We start from the raw sequence: 18,804 nt of genomic DNA, 5'->3' as shown, positions 1-18,804 counted from the left end.
CATCCTGGGGACCCCTCTGCTCCCCCCTAGGAGAGCGGCATGTCTGTGACGTGGATGGTCCTAGTGCTCTGGTCCACGACGGCCGAGAGGAGACACCCTGTGTCTGTCACCCCTGCAGGCATCATGGGTCCTTGGGGTTCCGGGCTGTGGGTTGCGCCAGCCCCGCTCCGCTGGGTCCTCCAGCATCCCGTGTGCACATGCGCATGTCTCAGGCTTCCGGCCACAGCATGGTTTCTGAGGGGACAGCAGTATGGGATATGCCTAACAGATGTTCCATGATCTGTGGGTTCCTCGAGTTTGAGCTCCATCACATCCGCTCGTGCCCCCTGCTCAGCATGAACCGCCTGGAGTCTTCAGCCGACCTTTAGTAATGTCTGTGTCCTCACCCCCCCTTTTTCCCTCCAGTTTCACTCTCATCAGCTGTTTCATATCTTCGTGGTTGCTGGCGCTTTCGTTCACTTCCACGGTGTCTCAAACCTCCAGGAGTTCCGTTTCATGATTGGCGGAGGCTGCAGTGATGAGGACGCACTGTGACACCTGCCAGTGGCCAGGGACTGTGACCCTGAACCAGTGCCGGCGGCGCCTGGAGGTCTCCCTCACCGGCCTTTGGTGCCAGAGCCAGAGGAGCCCCCAACTCAGCTGCCTCGTGGGCTTTGGGACGCCCCAGGGCTCCACGTGGGCCGCGACTGGGAAGAGAAAACAAAAATAAATCCCTCACAGGGTGGAGAAGAGGAGAGATGGCCCAGCCCTGACTTGTTCTTGGGGCCTGCCGCTCCAGGGCGCTGCTGGACCGGGCTCGCTGGCTTCGGAGTCGCAGCCTGCTCTTTGTGGACGGCGTGGCTGGAGGTCCGTTCTCCCCTCCCACCTTCAGACAATGATACAGACCAGTTTCGGTGAACATTTATATTCTGTTAAGGGGTGGGACTGTGATTTTAGACGTTCTTTTGGGGGAACTAAGAAATTAATGTAAATAAGATTTCTAACTTACTGTTTAAATAAAAATTTATATAAATGTCTAAGACATAGGGGTAGGGGAGGGAGGGAGGATTTTTGTATAGAATGTAACATGCAAGTACCACACACTGTTCCCATTTTGCACAAGTGACTGTAAGGTGATCAGGTGACAGCCCCAGAATGTACACCTCGTGCACCAAGGTGCCTTCCGAAGGCCGGCAGGCCTTGGGCCCGGGTTGGGCAGGGCGCGCAGCCCGGCGCTCACGGGGCCGCTCACCCTGTGAAGGCTGGTGGGCTGTGCTAGGTCCGGGCCCTGGCGCTGGTGTCAGAGAGCCTGGCCTGCTTTCTACTCTGTGGCCCTTTCTGAGGAGCAGAGCCACCTGCTTAGGAAACTCACTCGTGCCGGCAGAGGGTGTTGGGGCCAGCGGAGAAAGGAGTGTGGGGCTGTCGGCATGGGCCCACCTCGTTCCCTCCTGCCATCCTCTTCAACTTTGTGGTGACTTTGCTGGTTGCAGGGGGCGGGCGGGGGCGACGGCTTTCCGTATCTTTGCTGTGGAACTCTAGAACACCCTCTCTGTTTCCCTTTGTTCACGTCACTGCCCAGCTCCCCTTGTGCCTCCTGGAAATAAAAATGGACCTTTCCTTGGCATCATGGTTCCCGGCAGGGAGCCAGCCACAGGAGGGGTTATGACAGGTCCAGGTGCTTCCCGACTCACTCACGCGGGCAGGAAGAACCTGGGTGACAGCCGGTGCCTCGGCACTCCACCCTTAGAAACGAGCCCAGCACCCACCATGGAGTCACCAGCACTCCCAGATCCCCTTTTCACCCCTTGACATTGTGGGAAGTTTTAAGAGGAGATGCTGTTACTGCCTGGGAGTCTGGTAGGACCCGTGAAGGTGCATCTCTTAAGAGCTGATTGAAGTAAGAAAAAAAGGCTGCTCGAGGTGCAGAGGCATCCTGTTAAGAGGTCAGAGTGGCAGGGGAGGCCCTGGTTCACGGAACTCTGACCGTTCGCAGGTGGACCGCCAGAATCGCCCGATCAGGTCACTCACTCAGCCACGACTCCAGGCGACCGAGCCACAGCCCGGGGTGGTGTGTGCGAGACAGAAGCACTGAGGCCCTGAGTGTGGCGGGCGGCGTCCTCAGATGGCTGTTTGGGGACACGAGAAGGGTCTGATGGTTCGGTGTGGTGTTTTCCTGGGCGGTATTTCTCCTTTCTAGCCCCTTCCAAGTTCCATCAAAAGCTGGGAGCCAGGAAGAAAGAACCCGTTGTAGAACTTGGGAGGAGGTCCAGCATGTTTAGCCCTGAAGACGGTCACTGCCCTGGGTGCTGGGTGGGCCCAGTGAGAGGCTTCGTGGGCGAGCTGGTGCCCTGCCCGGGAGAGAGAACAGTATTACTTCAACCCTTTGCGGGAAACGGTCCAGCAGGACGGTGGCCGCGTGGAAGGACGTTCCGCGGGCGCAGCAGCACACATCAGAAGCCAGGCTCGCTCTTGAGTCTCAGTCTGGGACACAGGGTACATGACGAGGCCGCCCTCTGACGCCCGTGCCGCTGCCAAGCCAGTCGCCCCACACCCCAGAGCAGGAGCTGACCTGGTTCAACACAGCACAAACCCTTAGAAAAATGGAATTAACCCCGAGACGTAACCAGTGACCGGCTCCCCCGGGGAGTGCACGCACTGTGTGTCCGTGCCGCCTGCCCGCCGTGCCCGCTGAGGACCCCCAGGCCGGCGCCTGGATGCCTTACTCTCAGCAGCTTGCTCTGCAGAGTTAATTTTCTTCCTGGGCCCTCGGCTGGTTAGGACCTCTGCAGCTGCCTCCCTTCACCCTTGAGGAGTGGCCTTTTCAGTATTCCCCCTCCCCCTTTATAAATTGTTAAAGCCACAAAGCACATTTTGGGGATCACTGAAGGTTGGGGTTCCAGGAAGGCGTTTGTGTGACGGTCCCACGCACCGTGGGCGTTCCCGCCTGCTGTGTTCTCAACTTCTAATAAAAAGACCCCAGTGGAACACGAGCCTGTGTGTGTTTCTGTCCTGCTTCAGCTTTCCTCGCTCCAGCTTTAATGTAGACACTGAAGCTTAAGCGATGCTTGGAAACATCCAGTCTGAGTGTGGAGACCGCTCTGTAAAAGCTCTCCGTGGACGGACTGACAGGGGAAGACCTGGGGAGTTGCTCCCAGAGCGCGCGCTCTGGGTACTGGGCTTGTTTCTATATTGAACCAGCTATCTGAGGCCCCTTGGGGTGGGGGTGGGGGCTCCGGGCTGCCAGGTTGTTGAAAGGTCTCTCGTGTACTCTTAGTTGAAAGTGTGTTCTGACACTTTTGATTGGTAAGATCGTCTAGCAAGGTAGTCTTAACCATTTGTCTACTTTGCGCTTCTGTTTAACCTTCCTGATGAGTTTTAACGGCTGGCAGGAGAACGCATGAAGATGGGCAGTTAAGTCAGTGCTCACGCCCACCTCACCTGCCCCCAGCTTCCTGCTCCCATCGTAACCAGGGTCCCAGGTGTAGAACGGGGAGGGGGGTGCAGCTGTAAGGGGCAGCGCTGAGGGCCACAGAAGTCACAGCTGGCCACACGGGGGCACGTCCAGGCTCCCGCTGCCTCGGGCCCTGCGGCGGGCGCCCCAGGGCTGGACCTGTGCTCCCACTGCTGTTTCCTAGGGGAGGAGACAGCCTGGGAGGTGGGCGCTCTGCGCTGCACTGCATCCTTGAGACAAAGACTCAGATTGGGTGGGCTCTGCGTACTGACTGGAAGGTTGTGGGAGGGGTGTGGACCCTTCCATGTAAGTGAAGAGGAGGCAGCCCCAGCCTTTGCCACAGGTGACCTAGTTTTTGCAGGGAAACTACCGACTTGTAGCTCTCTCATTTTACACACAACTGGGGATGGGCCCCGGCTCGCCTTCCGTGGTTTCCCTGGTCTCTGCCAGGTGGGTCTCTGTGCCCCCTTCTCACGGGATGTCCTTGGATGTTTGGAGGGAAGCAGACAAGGGCGAGTTTGAACCCGGGCCTGGCTCTGGAATCCCGAGAAGAATTTGTGGTCCCCAGCACGTCCTGCCCAGTCGGAGCGCAGGCCACCCACACCACCGGGTCCTGCCAGCGAGGTGAGGGGAAGGCGAGCCCCTCACTGCCACCCGCCGGCCACCCCCGCTGCTCTGGCCAGGGGACAGTGCCCAGGCCTGCCAGGGGCAGGGGATGCGGGCGAGGGGCACTCGTGACCCAGCCCCCCGCCACCAGAAAACACCCTCAGCCTCCTTCAGGGAGATGCTGTGGCTGGCAGGTCACCTTCCTCAGACCTGCCCAGCCCCCGGCTCTGCTCCCTCCCCACCTCTACCCCCTGCCCTCGGAACCACAGCCCCACGTGGACGTCTACCTGACGGTGCTGCTGCTAAAACACCCAGGTGGCCAGGCAGCGGGCTCAGCAGTCCTCTGTCCTGTGCCGGGTGTTCTCGGTCGTCCGAAGGCGACAGCATTTACAGAAGGGACTTCAGGACTCTGGCCCCCTTGACTCCACTGCGTCTCTGCAGTCAAGGTCACGGCTCTCCCGCTGTGGCCAGGCTGCCACCTGCTGTCTTTCCCCCCGAAGTAGGAAGAGGGAGCCGGTCCTGACTCCGAAGGCAAAGCCCAGCACGCCCTGTTCTCCCAGGTGAGAGCAGTTCACCAGAAGCTGCCTCCCTCCCTGGCTCTGAGAGGGAGTCCAGCCTCAGCCCCCTCCCGGCCCCACAGAGATGGGGCAGAGGAGCCGGGAGAGGCTGGGGGCTGCCTCGGCACTTTCCAAGTGGTGGTCCAGTTACGGGGCCATGACAGTTGAGAAGTTGGAGACGCGCTCCCTGGTTGGGTGGGGGACTGGGCTGCTGTCCCAAGGAGACCAGCAGTCGCCATCTGGACAATGACGCCCCAGAAGCGCGGGGTGGCGTGGGCCCAGCAGCGAGGGGCAGGGCAGCGGCCACAGCCAGGGGGCGGGAGAAAGGCTCCCGGTGCCGGGGGGCCCTGTGACCTCTGCCTGTTGTCTGGCATCCAAACGGGCTCCTCCGTCCCCTCCTCCAGAGGATGGGCGCTGGGACAGACGGCAGTGTGGTCATGCCTGCGGCTTGCAGCTGGGCAGCTGTAGGCTTGCGACACGAGCGTCACCTTCAAACCTCACGATGCTCATCCACCCACCCGGAGCCAGTTTAACGCCACGCTTTGGTCTCCTGGTCTGTGCCACGGGGCTGACAGCGCACCTGCTCCAGGCGGCTTCGCAACGTGCCTGCCGTCTCCACGTCACACTGAGCTCCTGCCGGCGTCATCCCGCCCCCTCCACTGGCCCAGTGGGCTCCGGGCCTGCTCTTCTCCCCGAGGCTTGGGTTCAGCTGTGAACGGGGTTCCTCACAGACAGGAAACCAATGAAAGTAACCGTGACCTGGACACGGAAGGCTCGTGACAAAGATCACGACGTGTTCTAAGGAGGTGGGGAGGCCCCCCGAGGCCTTGTGCTGGCCACGCCCCTCGTGGGGCCGGGCTGGACCTCCTCCTGGGAGGTTAGCTCAACGCAGAGCTCAGAGGCCACCAAGCGTTTCTGCAGTTCTGCTTCTCACGTTGCTCTGCCCCGAGGCTGCAGCCTCTCAGGAGCCAGGTCTGCGGGGTCGGGTAGAGGGCGCTGCGGCCGGCCGAGACCCTGGGGGAGGAGTGCCGGGCGCAGCTCCCTTCCCAGTGGCCCCAGGGAAGAGTCAGGTGGTCTCTCCTGCAGACGAACAGCCAGAAGGCACCTCCCCCCAACCCCACCATGGGGCCTGGGCCTCCAGGGGAGGGGTCTGGAGCCAGCCCTCAGGAGCCCCGAAGGCCTGCCTGCTCCCTCCCGGGGCCTTGCTGCGGGGCTGCAGCTGCTCCCACCGCCTCCCCTGAAACCGCACCCTCTTCCAATCGAACGCAGTCTGCATCTCACCCTACGGGCTTTCTACGATGCAACATTCCCTTAGGTTAGGACTTTGCAAAGATGTTTTTCAATTTTTTTTTTTAATAGCAACAGTTTGTGGACATCATATGCAACCAGTTTAATACAAAAGACCCTGCCTTTTCTACCTCTCTTTCTCAACACACACACACACACACACACACACACCCTTTTCTGAGCTGCAGCTAGGAGACTGAGCTGCCCCCACCCCGCACTGGGGAAACGGCTTCCAGTGGGCACATTGCTCCCCTCCTGCCCTTTCTGCTGGTGGCTTCACTCTGCTGCTCCTTCTCAGAACCTTTAAGTCCTGGAGTCTACTCAGGTCTACTCTAATGAACCAGATTCATTAGAAACAGCTGCTGCTTCCTTCGGCCAGGCCTGGACTTCTGGAGATTAAGTGCAAAATGGATGCAACTAAACCTTTTTGTTCATGCCAGGCTCCCAAAGAGGAGGTAGGACAAAGGGCAGGATGCCCACCGAGACTTGGGGTGATGGACCAGACACCCTGGAAGGTCTCTGGGAAGTGATGTCCAGTTCTGTCCAGCAATCCCCAGGAGGCAGGGACCATCAGCCCAAGACTGGGATGAGCAATGACCGGCGAGAACCCAACTGCCGAGAGCTGGAGCCCACACCCGCTGACTCTTTAGAATGTCTCTGAAAGGACCACCTTGGCACAACGGGTCAGACCGGGCAGATGTCACCGCAGCAGCCGGGGCGGCAGCAGCCAGGCACACAGAGGCAGCAGGAGCAGGGAGGGCGAGGCCGAGATGTCCGAGGTGCCACCGCAGTCCTGGGCATTCTCCTGCGAACCCGGGACATTCCAGATGAGGTGACCGCCCCAGGCAGGAGGAGGACAGTAGGGAGGGGGTCTCTGGGACACACAGGGGCCAAGACCTGGGAGAGAGGGGCGTTCCTACAGGTGGAGGAAACCCTGCAACCTCAGATCCCTGCTATCCAGGGGAGCGTAGAGGCCACTCAGCCCCGGAGCTGGGCTCGAGCCTCGTCCGCGGGCCTGCAGCCCTGGAGTGGCTGTGGGGGCTTGTCTTAGCAAGACTTCCGGGAAGCTCTGGACTCAGAGCATCTCGCATGAATGTGAAGTGTGGCAGCTGCGTCCAGCGAGGACGCATCACGGAGGCAGCACCCAGCTACGCGGTGGGTACGTAGGGCTGGTCACCAGCAGTATCACGCGTGTGGCGGTTTCTTCCTTGCTCGGACCCAAGTGCAGTGAGGACAGTTGGGAAGCTGCATGTTAACTCACCGAGGGCCCGGACCCTGGGAGACGTGGCTCCCCTTATACAAGCACCCTTGGGTCCTGCCGACTTACTGCATGAATGACACGGAGCCCAACGTGAGTGCACACGGGTGGATGACACCACGGAGTCACCCACGGAGGTGCCCCGGACACCTGCACCCATCCATGTGCAGTCACACTCACGCCTGAAGGGCACAGGCTCAGGGCTGAGGGTCTGGGGGTGGAAGCCACCCTGGCCCCCACCTCTGGATGGAAAGCGTGGCAGGTATCCGGGCGCCGGCGGAGCTTCTGGGAGCGCATCCTCTCACACTTGACAGAGGCGTTATGTGCAGAGTTCACTGTTAAGGTGAACACACTTGATGATGGAACCGATTCCGGAGGCTCTGGGGGACCCGGTCTGAAGACCTGACCCCTGGTGGGACCGGCTGCCTCGCTAAGCGGCTTCTGGGCAGGAGGCAGCGCCAGGGCCCAGGCGGATCGGGGAGCAGATGACCACCCTGCTTGGTGGGGAGGGCGGGGAGTTGGTGGCAAGGGAGGCTGGCCCCTCGGCGACATGTCCCACCCCTCTGCCCTCCTGTGCCCCTGTGTCCCCGAGGCTGGGAGGATATATTTGACTTCCGTGGCCTCCTGCAAGACGGGTGGGAAGACGCTGCAGGCGCAGGTGGGGTCCGTCACCAGGAGGAGGAGGTTGCTGCGGGGAATCTGCTGCAGCACGAACGCCCTGCAGCGAAGAGCGGCGGGAGGTGGACACCCTCCGTGCAGCCTGGCACCGGGCTGGCAGGAAGGGCACGTGCGGCGTGGAGCTGGGGGCCAGGTCGGCCCGGGGCAGCCGCTGGGCTTACTTTACCCACAAGCCTTTGCAGCTGCACAGCTGCTCTCCTAGCCGACCAGAGATGAGGAAGCCCCAATATCTGGGACAGGGGACAGTTTTGAGAGTGAAAGGAGTTGCTATTGACACATGCAGGGGCAACAAGCATGAATCAGGAGCCTCCGAGCAAGGCGGCCACCCCCGCTCTGGGCAGGCACGGGGAGGGCAGGCCCGGGGAGGCGCAGAGCTAGGCTTGGCCACAAGGTGGCACCGCAGGCCTGCATGCTGTCCGGGAGGGAGGGCCGGGTGGGAGCCCGAGCGGTCACACCGCCTGGTGTGCTAGGGGACAGCCACTGCCCAGTATTGCCTACAGGGTGGAGGACTTGGCGCACATGCACACATACAACACGCATGCACGCACACATGCAGAACACGTGTACACACACGTGTATAGATTTAACCTTCACCACACCGTCTGAGGTGGCTATCATCCCCATTTTGCAGAAGGGAAAACGGAGGCTGGAAGAGGGGGAGCCGCGTGCCTGAGGTCGCACAGCTGGGAAGCAGCGGAACCATGTCTTACCTCCAGCCTGTCTACTCTAAGGTCTTGGCTCTCCCGACACCATTTCTTATCTGCGCTCCCAGCCTCCGAGGCGAGTGTACAAGTGAGACCCGAGTGGTGGGGGAGACACCAGCGCCAGACAGAGCCGGGCTCTGATACCAAAGTCTTAGGTGTTACACCATCAGCTAGTTTGCTTGCCATCTGGGGTCTCTGGGACACCCTGGGGGGTGGCACGCTAGCTCAGGTGACAGCCTGGAGGAGGCCATTTCCTCCGGGTCCAGGACCTCCCAGTGTGGGGCAGCCTGAGGTCAGAGTGGGAGTGCATAGGACAGAGCTTTCAGCCAGGCCTCCTGGCCTCCCTGGCAGAGCAGGGGGACCAGAGTCCTCCCCTGGGAGGTGTCAGGTGTCCTAGCAGCACCTGGAAAAACCTCGGGCCCTCCCATCCCTCTGCAAGGACAGACTTCTGAGGGAGTGACTCTCCTTTCTCAAGTCTGCCTCTGCCTCCGGACCCCTGTTCCCACCCCCCAGACATCACACCGACCCTGTCCCCGCTTCCCAGCCTCGGCCTCAGCCTGCAACTCCTCCCTGGGACCAAAGGCCCTGGAGCTGGCCCTCCCCATGTGGACCCCCCTCTCCCCACCCCGCCCCGTGTGGACCCCCCTCTCCCCGCCCTCCCCATGCGGACCCCACCCGCCCCCACTCACTTCTGGCAGGCCCCGCACTCGACGATGCCGTTGGCCTCCTGGATGGCCGTCTGGTGCACGAACACGGGGTAGGCGGTGTCACACGGCTGCAGCACGTCCTGCTTCTTGTGCTTGTGGGCTGCGGGGAGGCGGCAGGGCCGTGCGTTGGGGAGGGCCCCTCGGGCAGTGCAGTCACTATGCCTGAGTGAAGCGGCCCGGTCCACAGGCACATGGCTCCCTGGTCAGAGTCAGGACTTGGGGGCGGGGGAGCAGAAACGCTGGGCCGGGCCACAGCCAGGCAGCTGTGGAGCGCGGGAGCCCGTGGGAGGTGGGGGGAGTCCAGGGCGGAGGGGGTCGGTTTCCCCCAGCATCCCAGCTGCTGGCAGGGAGGACGTTTTTTCAATTTGTGTCAGGTCTTTGGAGGACCCTGGCCTCAGCCTCCAGGTCACGGGGCCTCCGCCTGCTGCCCCCGACTGAGCACCTGGGGGGCACGGTGGGCACCTGAGCTGGAGGCCCACCTTCTCCTGCTCCTTAAGGAGACCTGGGGGCCACGGCCTCTGGACCTCATCACCCTGTCCTCCTCAGGCCTTGAGGGCCCTCACCCAAGGAGAGCAAGGACTGCACTTGCGTGGGACGAGATCTGGGTGAAGTACCCACCCCCTGGGAACGAGCTTTAAGCTGGGAGGGGCCTTCTGAGTCAGGAGCGTCCTGAGACAGAGCAAGCTCGCCTCCTGGGATGACAGCTGCCGGCCCACCCCCGGGGCTGCCCCGCCACCCTACCTACCGTGATGGAAGACGGTCTTGGCTGCCCAGGACCCACGGCCGGGCACGGGGTGGGCGTGATGTCACACGGGGTCAGGATGGCGTGGGGTGAACAATATCACACAAGATGATGTCACAGGGGCGGACGATGTCACACAAGATGTAAGAGGGCAGACGTGCCCCCGATGGCGTGGTGTCAGAGGCGAGGGAAAGGTGATGAGAGAAGGCCGGCAGGGTGGATGTGAGCAGTGGGCCCCCCAGATCCCCCATCCCCCCCCCCCCCCACAGGGTAGTCACTCACCCTCGGCTCCGCTGTCTGCCCGCCGGGAGCCCCAGGCGCTCCACTCCAGCAGGAACCTGTCAGATAAAACGGAGCTCAGAGACCAGCTGGCCGCCCCCCCCCGCCCCCTGCACTGGGCACAGAGCAGCTGGAACCCACGCTGCCCGCCCCTCCCTCAGGATACCCCTGTTGCTGCTGGAGGCCCTGGTGAGCAGAGAGGCCCCCCACGTCATCACGTGTAGGGAGGGTGCACCCGCACGCCCGGCCAGTTCCACCCAAGGACCTCGCCCTCCTCCTCCCGGGTCGCAGGGACCTCGGGCAGCTCCCCTCAAAGGGCTCCCTCATAAGCCAGCCCCGCATGAGGTCCCCAGCGGCTCACTCACAGCAGCAGCTCATTCACCAGCCACCTGGCAGCGGTCAGGAGGGCAGAGAGGGGCTGGCAGGGGAGGGGACACAGTGTTAACCCCAGGCCTGGGCTCCCGGGGACCCCTTTCCAGCAGCAGAGGCATCAGATTCCCACTGCGGGGCAGACCACGCCCGTCACCACACTGGGTGATGTCTCTGGGGTTGCTGATACCTGTGGACCAGGGGATGAGGGGGCGAAGCCAGAAAGGGGCCACAGCCTGCTTTCCCTGCCAGAGAAACTGTCCCAAAGCTCCCAAGACCAGACCCCTGGGGTGGGAGCCGGCCAAGTGCGGACATGGGGGGAGAGGACAGAGCGAGCCCAGCGTGAGAACAGGGACCGAGGGCTTGTGTCGGTGGGGACGGTCTGGGGCGACACTCACGCTGACCAGGGGCTGGGAGGCGCTGTGGTGGTGACTCGCGGGCCTGCACATGGCCTGGTAGTCATACATGGTCACTCTGAAACCAGACACGGGGCTTGGAGGCCAGACCCGCTCCCCACAGCCTGCCCTCCCCGGGGGACTCTGCACAGGGTCTCGTTCACCCGGCTCTGTGAGGCCATGTGACCAGCAGTCCAGGTGCAGAAATGGCCAAAAAAGAGCAACTCCAGTTTCCCTTTAAGGGGTCACATGACCTCAGCCTCCCTCCCACCCCAGGGAAGTTCCGGGCCGCACTTTTGGAGCCCTTTGGGGCTCACTGTGGGTCTGAGGTCAGGATCCAAGGTTGGCCTGGACCCCTGAGCATCCGATCCTGCCTCTTCTGGGTGTACTCAGCCCGGGGGGCTGCCCACTTACTGGCTGAACACCCCCATGCCGAGCAGCTGCGTCACAAGGGCGCCATCCACCTCCCCCAGGAATCTTCCCATCTGCGAGGGCGAGAGCGGGGACCGCGGATGAGGGCCCGGCCCCCAGCGCCAGGCTTCGCCTGGGTTTGGGTCTCCCCCGCAGGCGCCTGGGCTGCGGCCCTCGTGCTCCCTCTCCCGGACGGTTCCTGCCGCTGGCTCTCCGCGCCTTTCAGCTCCAAGTTGCTGTGAAATCAATCTCGGTGTTGCCGTCAGAATTTGTGTTTCTTTAAAAGGTACAGAATTCCCTTAGAACGCTCCCCGTGAATCGCTGGCGAGAAGGTGAGACTTGATTTGTCGTGTACACCGTGTGTGTGTGTGTGTGTGTGCGCGCGTGTGTGTGTGCGTGCATGCGTGTTACCAGACAGCGAGACCCTGGCGTGCAGACGTCCACCTCCTGGCTCCCTGTAGACCACGCAGTGACTGACTAGTTCATGCGATCGTCTGCATATTTGCTGAAGGACCGTGAGTGGACGGACCAGGGGGAGAGGAGCATCTGAGCCTTCGCCCTGGGAGAGGGCGTCCTTGCAAGCCTGCCCCCCAGCTCTGACCTGACTTCAGGCTTCTTCGCCAACACCCAGCTGTCCAGACACCTGACTCTGGGGAGGCACGAGCTCCTGGACACTGGAGAGGGCCACCCCCTCTACAGCATGACCTCCAGGACAGACCACGTGGCAGACACTATCTGCCCCCCCACGGCCCATGAGCCCAGGTGGGGAAGGGCAGTCAGACCAGCAGCCGCCGGCAGAGGCCTCGACGTGGTCCCCGACTTCATCACCACCGCCGGGGCACCAGGGAGGGCTTGCAGCACACGCGGTGGGCCCACCTCACACCTCTTGGCCTGGGGTGGGGCCCGAGAACTCGCATTTCCATCCAGCCTCCAGATGCTGGTCCCCCGACCACACCTGGAGGCCAGGGATGAAGGGGGAGGAACGGGGTGGGAGGGGCCAGGCCACAGCCCTCGGGTGTGTCTGGGGAGGGGAGTTTGCGATGGGACGAGTCTGGGCAGGTCACAGCAGCCCGGCCTCCTGTCCTCACCCTCTTTGTAAGCCAGTGCCCCTGAGTGGAGGCTGGACCCCGCAACCTGCTTCTAGCAGACAGGACGTGGTTGAAGCAGTGGTGTCACCTGAGAGCCAGTCCCAGGGGACCGTGACCTCACACTGCTCACACCCAGGTGAGGGAGCTGCCACGGGGAAGCCCACAGGGCAGTGAGACCTGGCCAACACCCCCTTGGGCGAGTGGAGGAGGCCCCTTCGCGGCTCAGGCCCCCGACGTCGTGAGACCCCGAGCCCGGCGCCCCATCTCCTTACCACGGAGGCCGTGACATGACGGGTCTTGGGGTTTGAGCACTCCATTTTGGGGTGATTGGTTATGAAGCAGGTAACTGCCGTGGAATGAATGAGTTAAAAGCAGGACGGCTGGACGGCGGCTGCAGTGTCCGTGCCCGGCGCCCTCTCCGTCCTGCGCTGGCCTGCAGTCCAGGCCTCACACGAGCATCAAGGGTCTGCCTGACGCAGCCGGCCGCACCCCAGCCGGGCCACCAGCCCCGCCCTACACGCGCCGGAGTCCACCCCAACAGAAGCTTGGCTTCCCCCCCAGGAGGCCTCTTCCAGGACCTCCCCTCCCCCAGCCACTGATCTTGCATTTCTAGGTTCAAAGCCTGGCTCTCCCACAGCCGTGAGCTTTCCGGTTAATAACCTCAACTCGCAGGGCCTGTTTCTTTCTCTGCTGCAAAGTGGGACCAATAACGTCACCAGAGGTGGTGGGGGGCCCGCGTCTGCTGGGCCTCGAGGTGGGTGGGGAGGGCGCGGCGGGCTGTGCTGCGGGCGAGGGCGACAGGACACGTGGGGGCTCCACCAGGTCCCAGCCTGACTGTGAAAATCAAATGTCATTTCACTCACGCCCTGTTTAACAAAGGGTGTGAGACGACTTTTAAAACCACATAAAATGTAACAAGACAGTAACAGTTGAGGAAATCAGGGTGAGTGCGCGAAGCATAAAACGACTTTTTGAAAAACACGCTCCCAGTTACTTTGTTACCAGGAATCAGCCAGCTGCGCCCAGGGACGTCAGGGCTCAGACCACAGACAGGTGTGGTCGGGGGGGCCCAGGGGTTACACAGGGGCCTGGGCGGGGGTGGGTGCGGCCTGACATTGGGGCGCCTGCCTGGCCCTCCTGGGGCGGCCCCTCCCGGCAGGGTCAGCGCTGGGTCCACGGCCGAGCCGGCTCACCTACTCAACGCCAGTCCTCCAGCCAAGAGTACTTATTTTCAAACGATTGGGGAAAAGAGATTAATATTTCATGACCCAGAGGAAGCAGGCAAGCCCACCTTGCCTTCACCCCCGCTGCCTGGACAGCCCCCGCACGGGCACCGAACCCCGCCCCAGGCCCCCAGCACTGCTGCCCGCTCCCGGCTGCCCTCCCCCGACGCCAGGTTCCCGCCCTGCTGCCCGCCTAGAGCCCCGACCTCAGCCTCAGCCCACACCTGGGTGCCCAGGCCCTTAGTCTGAGGGGAAAACAGAGGCCCAGGCAACCAATCCACGTGTCTGATCCGCGGCAAAGCTCGCTGGGCCACGTGCCTCACGCTCCTGGCTCATCCAAGGAGGCACTTGAGGGTTGAACAGGCTCCTTTTCAAAGCTGTGATTCCGGCTACGTAAACACAGGGCCTGCCTCCGGGCTCCGCAAACACAAAGCTGTGGTTGTACCTTCTCCTTGTGGGCCGGGGAGACGCCGCCTCCCACGGAGGCCTGGGTGCGCGGCCAGGCTGTGCGTTGGGAGCATCTCTGGACCTCTGCTCCCTCGGTTTCCACAAGGGAGTCCAGTCGGGGAGAGCGCACACAGCAGGAAGGCCCGGCCCCCCGCCCCACAGAGGTAGCAGGGGTCAGCGCTGTGGCCTGAGTCCCCGAGTTCACATGCTGGAACCTGCCCCTCCTCTGGGAGGTGATGAGGCCACGGAAGCAGAGTCCAGGCCACAGGACTGGTGCCTCAGTAAAGGGACCAAGGGGCTCCCTGTCCCTTCCGCGACAGGAGGGCCCAGCGGGCCCCCAGCTGCCTGCGCCTGGGTCTCGGCCCACTGGCCTCCAGGACAGTGAGATGCCCATCCCTGTGGTCCACAAGCTGCCTCGGCTCACAGACCTCGTTACAGCGGCCTGAGGACGGGAGGCAAGGGCGGGTCTGCGGTGGGCGGAAGGGGCTCAGGGCTCCAGGGGAGGCCCCCCCCAGGCTGCAGACAGACAACCCAGGCCTCAAGGTGCGGGCTGGCCTCTGCCAGCTGTGGAAGGAGACAAAACAGACCAACGTCCCCTCTGGGCACCTGAGTCTCAAAGCCCGGACTCTGGCCACGCGGGGCTGGCTCTGGCTTCAGGAAGAGACTCCGTTTTCGTCAGGCCTCTTACTCTGACTGGCTCTGGGCCGGGGCTGCCTCCAGCCTTCCTCTGACTGTTGAGGCCCTGGGCGACCCACCCCCGTCCCCCTCACCTCCTGGGGCCTCTCCGAAATCAGGATGAAGCCGTTGTTGTCCACGACGAAGCAGTCCAGGTCCTGCAGAGGTGCCCGGGTTGGGGGGTCAAGGCCAGGCCCCACCACAGTGCCCCGTCCACGCCCGGCTGCCCGTCTAGAGGGCGCCCTGTGTGGAGCCCAGCCCGCAGGGAAGGAAGGAGGCTGCCTGTGGGGGACGCGGTGGGGCCCCAGCCCGCTGCCCCGCTTCCTGCCGGGGAGGATCTTACACTGTCCTGGCAGCTCTCCAGGCACGGCCCCTCCGCAGCGCCACACTGGAGGAAGAGAGGGCAGCAGGTTGTGCATCGTTGAGGGGGGCGGGGGGGGGGTTACGCGGTACACCTGTGGTGTGTGCACAGGGTGTGTGGTGTGACGTGTGGGCACGCAGAGCATGCACCTGTCGTGTGTGGCGTGCACGTGCTCAAGGGCTGTGCGCTGGGGGGTCAGGGCAGAGATGCAGGCAGGACCTTGCTAGTGACCTCAGCCAGAGCACACAGCCCAGCATCCTCCAGGGAAGCCAGGCCTGCAGCCTGGGCGACGGCAGAGGTCGGCCACATGGCTGGAAGCCGAGTGGGGCTCCTGTTCTTGGTCGTCCTGATGACGTGGTGGCTGAACTGAGGTCTGGGCTGGTGTGCCCTCCTCTCCCTCCCGGTCCCCCTAACCGACCACACTCGTGGTGAGACTTAGTGCTGTGGGGAAAGCACGGGGCTGGAGCAGCCGGTGGGGCACAGTGAGGACACCCTGGAGGCCGAGGGCTCTGCAGGAGCAGCAGGAAGGGAGGGGGGAGAGCAGGATGCCCGGGGGGACGATGGTCAAGGCTTGGACTGTGGTGGAGGGACAGGGGCCTCGGGGAGGGTGCGCCTTCCTCTGCCCAGTGGGGCTGCGAGGGCAGCAGAGGTGGAGTGAGCGGCAGGCCCGGCCCGGAGCTTTGCCAGGGTCTGGGCAGTGGGAGCCCTGGAGCGAGGATGGCAGGGGCGAGGAGGGAGCCGACCAGGGCCCAGGAGGGGGCGGAAAGCCGGGCAGCTGGAGAAGTGGGTCTGAAGGTGCCAGCCCTCTTCAGGCGGAGATGTTGGGGACCCCGCCCGGCTTCATACGCACCTGCCGCGTGGCCGCCCAGAACGCGCGCTGCAGGAACTCCACCCTCAGCTGGACGCCCACGGCTGCAGGAAGCGGGAGAGGGGAGGGCAAGGCCACGCGCGTGTTTCGGGGAGGGGTTGGTCGTGGAGGGGGAAGAGACGGTGAGAGAAACCATTAGAGATTCAATCAGAGGCGCATCAGCAGGTGTGTGGTGGGGGAGGCGGCACCGGGCAGCTTGTGAACTGAGGTTCCTGGCGGTGGGGGGGTACCCATGGCTCTGTCTCCAGAAAGTGCCCAGGACAAGATGAGGTCAGCGAGCCCAGCGTCCACTGGGAAGACCGTTCTCCCCTTTCCCGCAGAGACCGGCCTGTTGTTCAAGGTCACATAACCAGACTGTGGGCTGAGGCTGGAATTCAGGGCTGTGGTGGTGGTGGTGGTGGTGGTGGTGGGGCTTCCAAAGTTTCAGGCCTCACACAGCAAACTCTCCTCCCGGTCCCTGCGCGGGGTCCCCACACGGTAAGGAGGCACCTTCCCCGCTGCAGGTGGGGACCAGGTTGACCAGGCTCGCACGGAGGCTCCAGGAAACCGGAGACACCCCCAGCCCTGAGAGCTGCGCTCGGACGCCGCCATGCCTCCCTGGGCCCCAACAGGCTTGGAGAAAGCAAGCCGGAGCTCAGATGCTAAGAAAATCTGGGGCTGAGAACAGAAAGCAAGCCAGGTGACAGTGAAAGCAGCAGAACAAAGAAACAGGGCTGGCTTCCTACCGCCTGGGACAGTAATACCGAAAGGGTGCTGAGAGCCAGGCACCCCAGGTCGGAGAGCCTGCGTCCTGCACACGCAGACCAGCCCCAGTCTCACTGCGCTTCACAGCGAGGAAACCTCGCCCACACCTGGCCCCTAAATACAGAAGCAGCCCCACCCCCTCGTTGTCTCTAATGCACCTGATTCTCCTCTGGGCCTGCCTCCAGCCCCCGAGGCCCCGCGGGGAAGGGGCCGACAGGCCCGGGCCAGGCCCCCATCAGGGCTCTGGTCCCCTCATCTGCGGGACACCCTACGGCCAGCCCGACGCCCCAGCACAATCACTCCGACTTCCCGGGGCGCAGCCTGGGGTCCAGCCGGGCACATGGAATAATCCTAGGGAAATCTGAGGGAAAAAGAGGGAGACCAGGGAAGGGTCAAGGGGCCAGAGCACGGCCCCGGGCTCGCACAGCTGAGAGCGGCCTCGAGGACACCCACACCTGCGAGGCAGACGAGCGAGAGGCTGCCGAGGCGCGAGTGAGAGCGTGCGGGAGACGTCTCCAGAACCACGGGGCCCTGGTCCTCGGTGTCAGTGTGCACCAGTCGTCTGAAGCTTGTTGAAGACCCGGCCCCAGGGTTTCTCGTTCAGCGGGGCTGGGCCGCCGGGGGCGCTGCGTTCCCGGCCCGGCTGTCAGCACAGGCGTCAGGCGTCCCTGTCTGGCTGGACCTTCGGAGCAGACGGGCGGCTCTGACCTGCCCCGCGCAGCAGCCTTGAGCCCCGTGTTGCTACTGAGTCCTTGAAATGAGGCTGGGCTTGATTTTAAAATTTACTTTTAATTAATCAAGATGTAAATACTGCTGGCCGCCCTCGGACAGCGCAGTCCCGGAGCTGCCCTGAGCTCACGGGTGAGGACGCCTGGCGCCTCCCGGCAGCTCTGGGGCTGGGGCTGGCCGGCCTGGGCTGGCCCCGGGATGCGGGAACCCCTGAGCTCCGGGGGCTTTGCGGCTTCCAGGGTCAGAGGCGGGTGAAAGGAGCGGCAGGAAGGGGACAGGCAGGCCCACTTCTCCCTTCAGGACGATGACAACAGGCCCTGGTGCGGCCTGTGAGGCGTGTGCAGGGGGAGGGGCACCTCCCCTCCCCCACTTCTCTCCAAGGCCGCAGGAGGCCCCTCGGAGCTCCCCTCCCCGTGTGCTTCCTGTGAAGACCACCCTCGAGCGGAACTTACACAGATTTCTCTCATCTGCAGAAAAAGGCTGCACAAAAGAGGAGGAACCGTCTAACAACTGTCGGGGTGGGGCGCCCACAGGGGCTTGGAATGTGCGACTCTCTGGTCACCCTACCCTTGGCCCTCGGCCCAGCTCTCAGGCTCCTTCTAGAGCAGACTCTGCCCTCCACGCACCGGCCCAGCACCACGGCTCCTGGAGTCGGCACTTCTGAGCTGGAAGAAATTCTGATTCTAACCCAAGGAGTCCTGGGGGGGCGGGGTTAACTCTTCCCAGATGAGACAGGTTTGTAAGGTTCTTGGGGAGAAATGGAAACGGCGAGGCCCCAAGCGGATGTTCCCAAGCCAGGCTCCACCTCACTGCGGGGCCACCAGCTGCTCCAGGCAAGGCGGGTCCTTGTGGGACTTAGGCCATCGGACTGACATCCCACCTGGGTCACCTGTAGGCATTTCACACTTCACGTGTTCAGACCTAACTGGGTTTTCCTCCCCAAACCTGACCCTCCAGAGACCCCCTCAACCCGGGGGGGGACACATCTTTACCCGTCATCATTTTCCCGCACCCCACCCAAGTTCCGCTGCGACTCTCCACTCCCTCCACCCCCACCGCTACCCCTGGGGCCAAGCCAACACCTCTGTCACTTGCGTTACTGCCACAGACCCACCCCCCACCCCCAAGCGGATCGTTCACCACACAAGAGCGATCTCCCTGAAGATCAAACCGCGTCTCTCCCTCCCGCTGCTCTTAGAACAAGATCTAAACTCCTTTGCAATCTGTCCTCCAAGACCCCATGGGA

At 63.1% G+C, this 18,804-nt stretch overlaps 2 protein-coding genes across 6 annotated transcripts in view; one reads left to right on the top strand and one right to left on the bottom strand.

The window, feature by feature from the left end:
• ADIPOR2 (adiponectin receptor 2) overlaps positions 1-2,969 on the top strand; it is a 44,256-nt gene extending 41,287 nt beyond the window's left edge. For all 5 annotated transcript variants that reach the window (XM_064478862.1, XM_031444398.2, XM_031444393.2 and 2 more), the window contains one exon: positions 406-2,969. In XM_064478862.1, the coding sequence (XP_064334932.1) occupies positions 406-534 (129 nt within the window). In that variant the 3' untranslated portion in view covers positions 535-2,969. The remainder of the gene's footprint in view (positions 1-405) is intronic.
• Positions 2,970-3,898: 929 nt separating this feature from the next.
• The window catches only part of CACNA2D4 (calcium voltage-gated channel auxiliary subunit alpha2delta 4), a 96,330-nt gene continuing 81,424 nt past the window's right edge, over positions 3,899-18,804 (bottom strand). Inside the window, exons 37-49 of the mRNA XM_064478788.1 lie at positions 16,068-16,129; positions 15,200-15,244; positions 14,952-15,014; positions 11,427-11,497; positions 11,016-11,091; positions 10,614-10,666; positions 10,252-10,307; positions 9,973-9,993; positions 9,210-9,327; positions 7,744-7,856; positions 7,379-7,461; positions 4,324-6,685; positions 3,899-3,966 (exon numbers count right to left, since the gene is read on the bottom strand). Coding sequence (XP_064334858.1) covers positions 6,581-6,685; positions 7,379-7,461; positions 7,744-7,856; positions 9,210-9,327; positions 9,973-9,993; positions 10,252-10,307; positions 10,614-10,666; positions 11,016-11,091; positions 11,427-11,497; positions 14,952-15,014; positions 15,200-15,244; positions 16,068-16,129 — 866 coding nt within the window. The 3' untranslated portion in view covers positions 3,899-3,966; positions 4,324-6,580. The remainder of the gene's footprint in view (positions 3,967-4,323; positions 6,686-7,378; positions 7,462-7,743; positions 7,857-9,209; positions 9,328-9,972; positions 9,994-10,251; positions 10,308-10,613; positions 10,667-11,015; positions 11,092-11,426; positions 11,498-14,951; positions 15,015-15,199; positions 15,245-16,067; positions 16,130-18,804) is intronic.

This window comes from Camelus dromedarius, chromosome 25 (assembly GCF_036321535.1).
Source record: "Camelus dromedarius isolate mCamDro1 chromosome 25, mCamDro1.pat, whole genome shotgun sequence".
In the NCBI taxonomy this organism is placed as follows: domain Eukaryota; kingdom Metazoa; phylum Chordata; class Mammalia; order Artiodactyla; family Camelidae; genus Camelus; species Camelus dromedarius.
The sequence above is the reverse complement of the archived record's forward strand: the minus strand, read 5'-3'. Positions and strand labels throughout refer to the sequence as shown.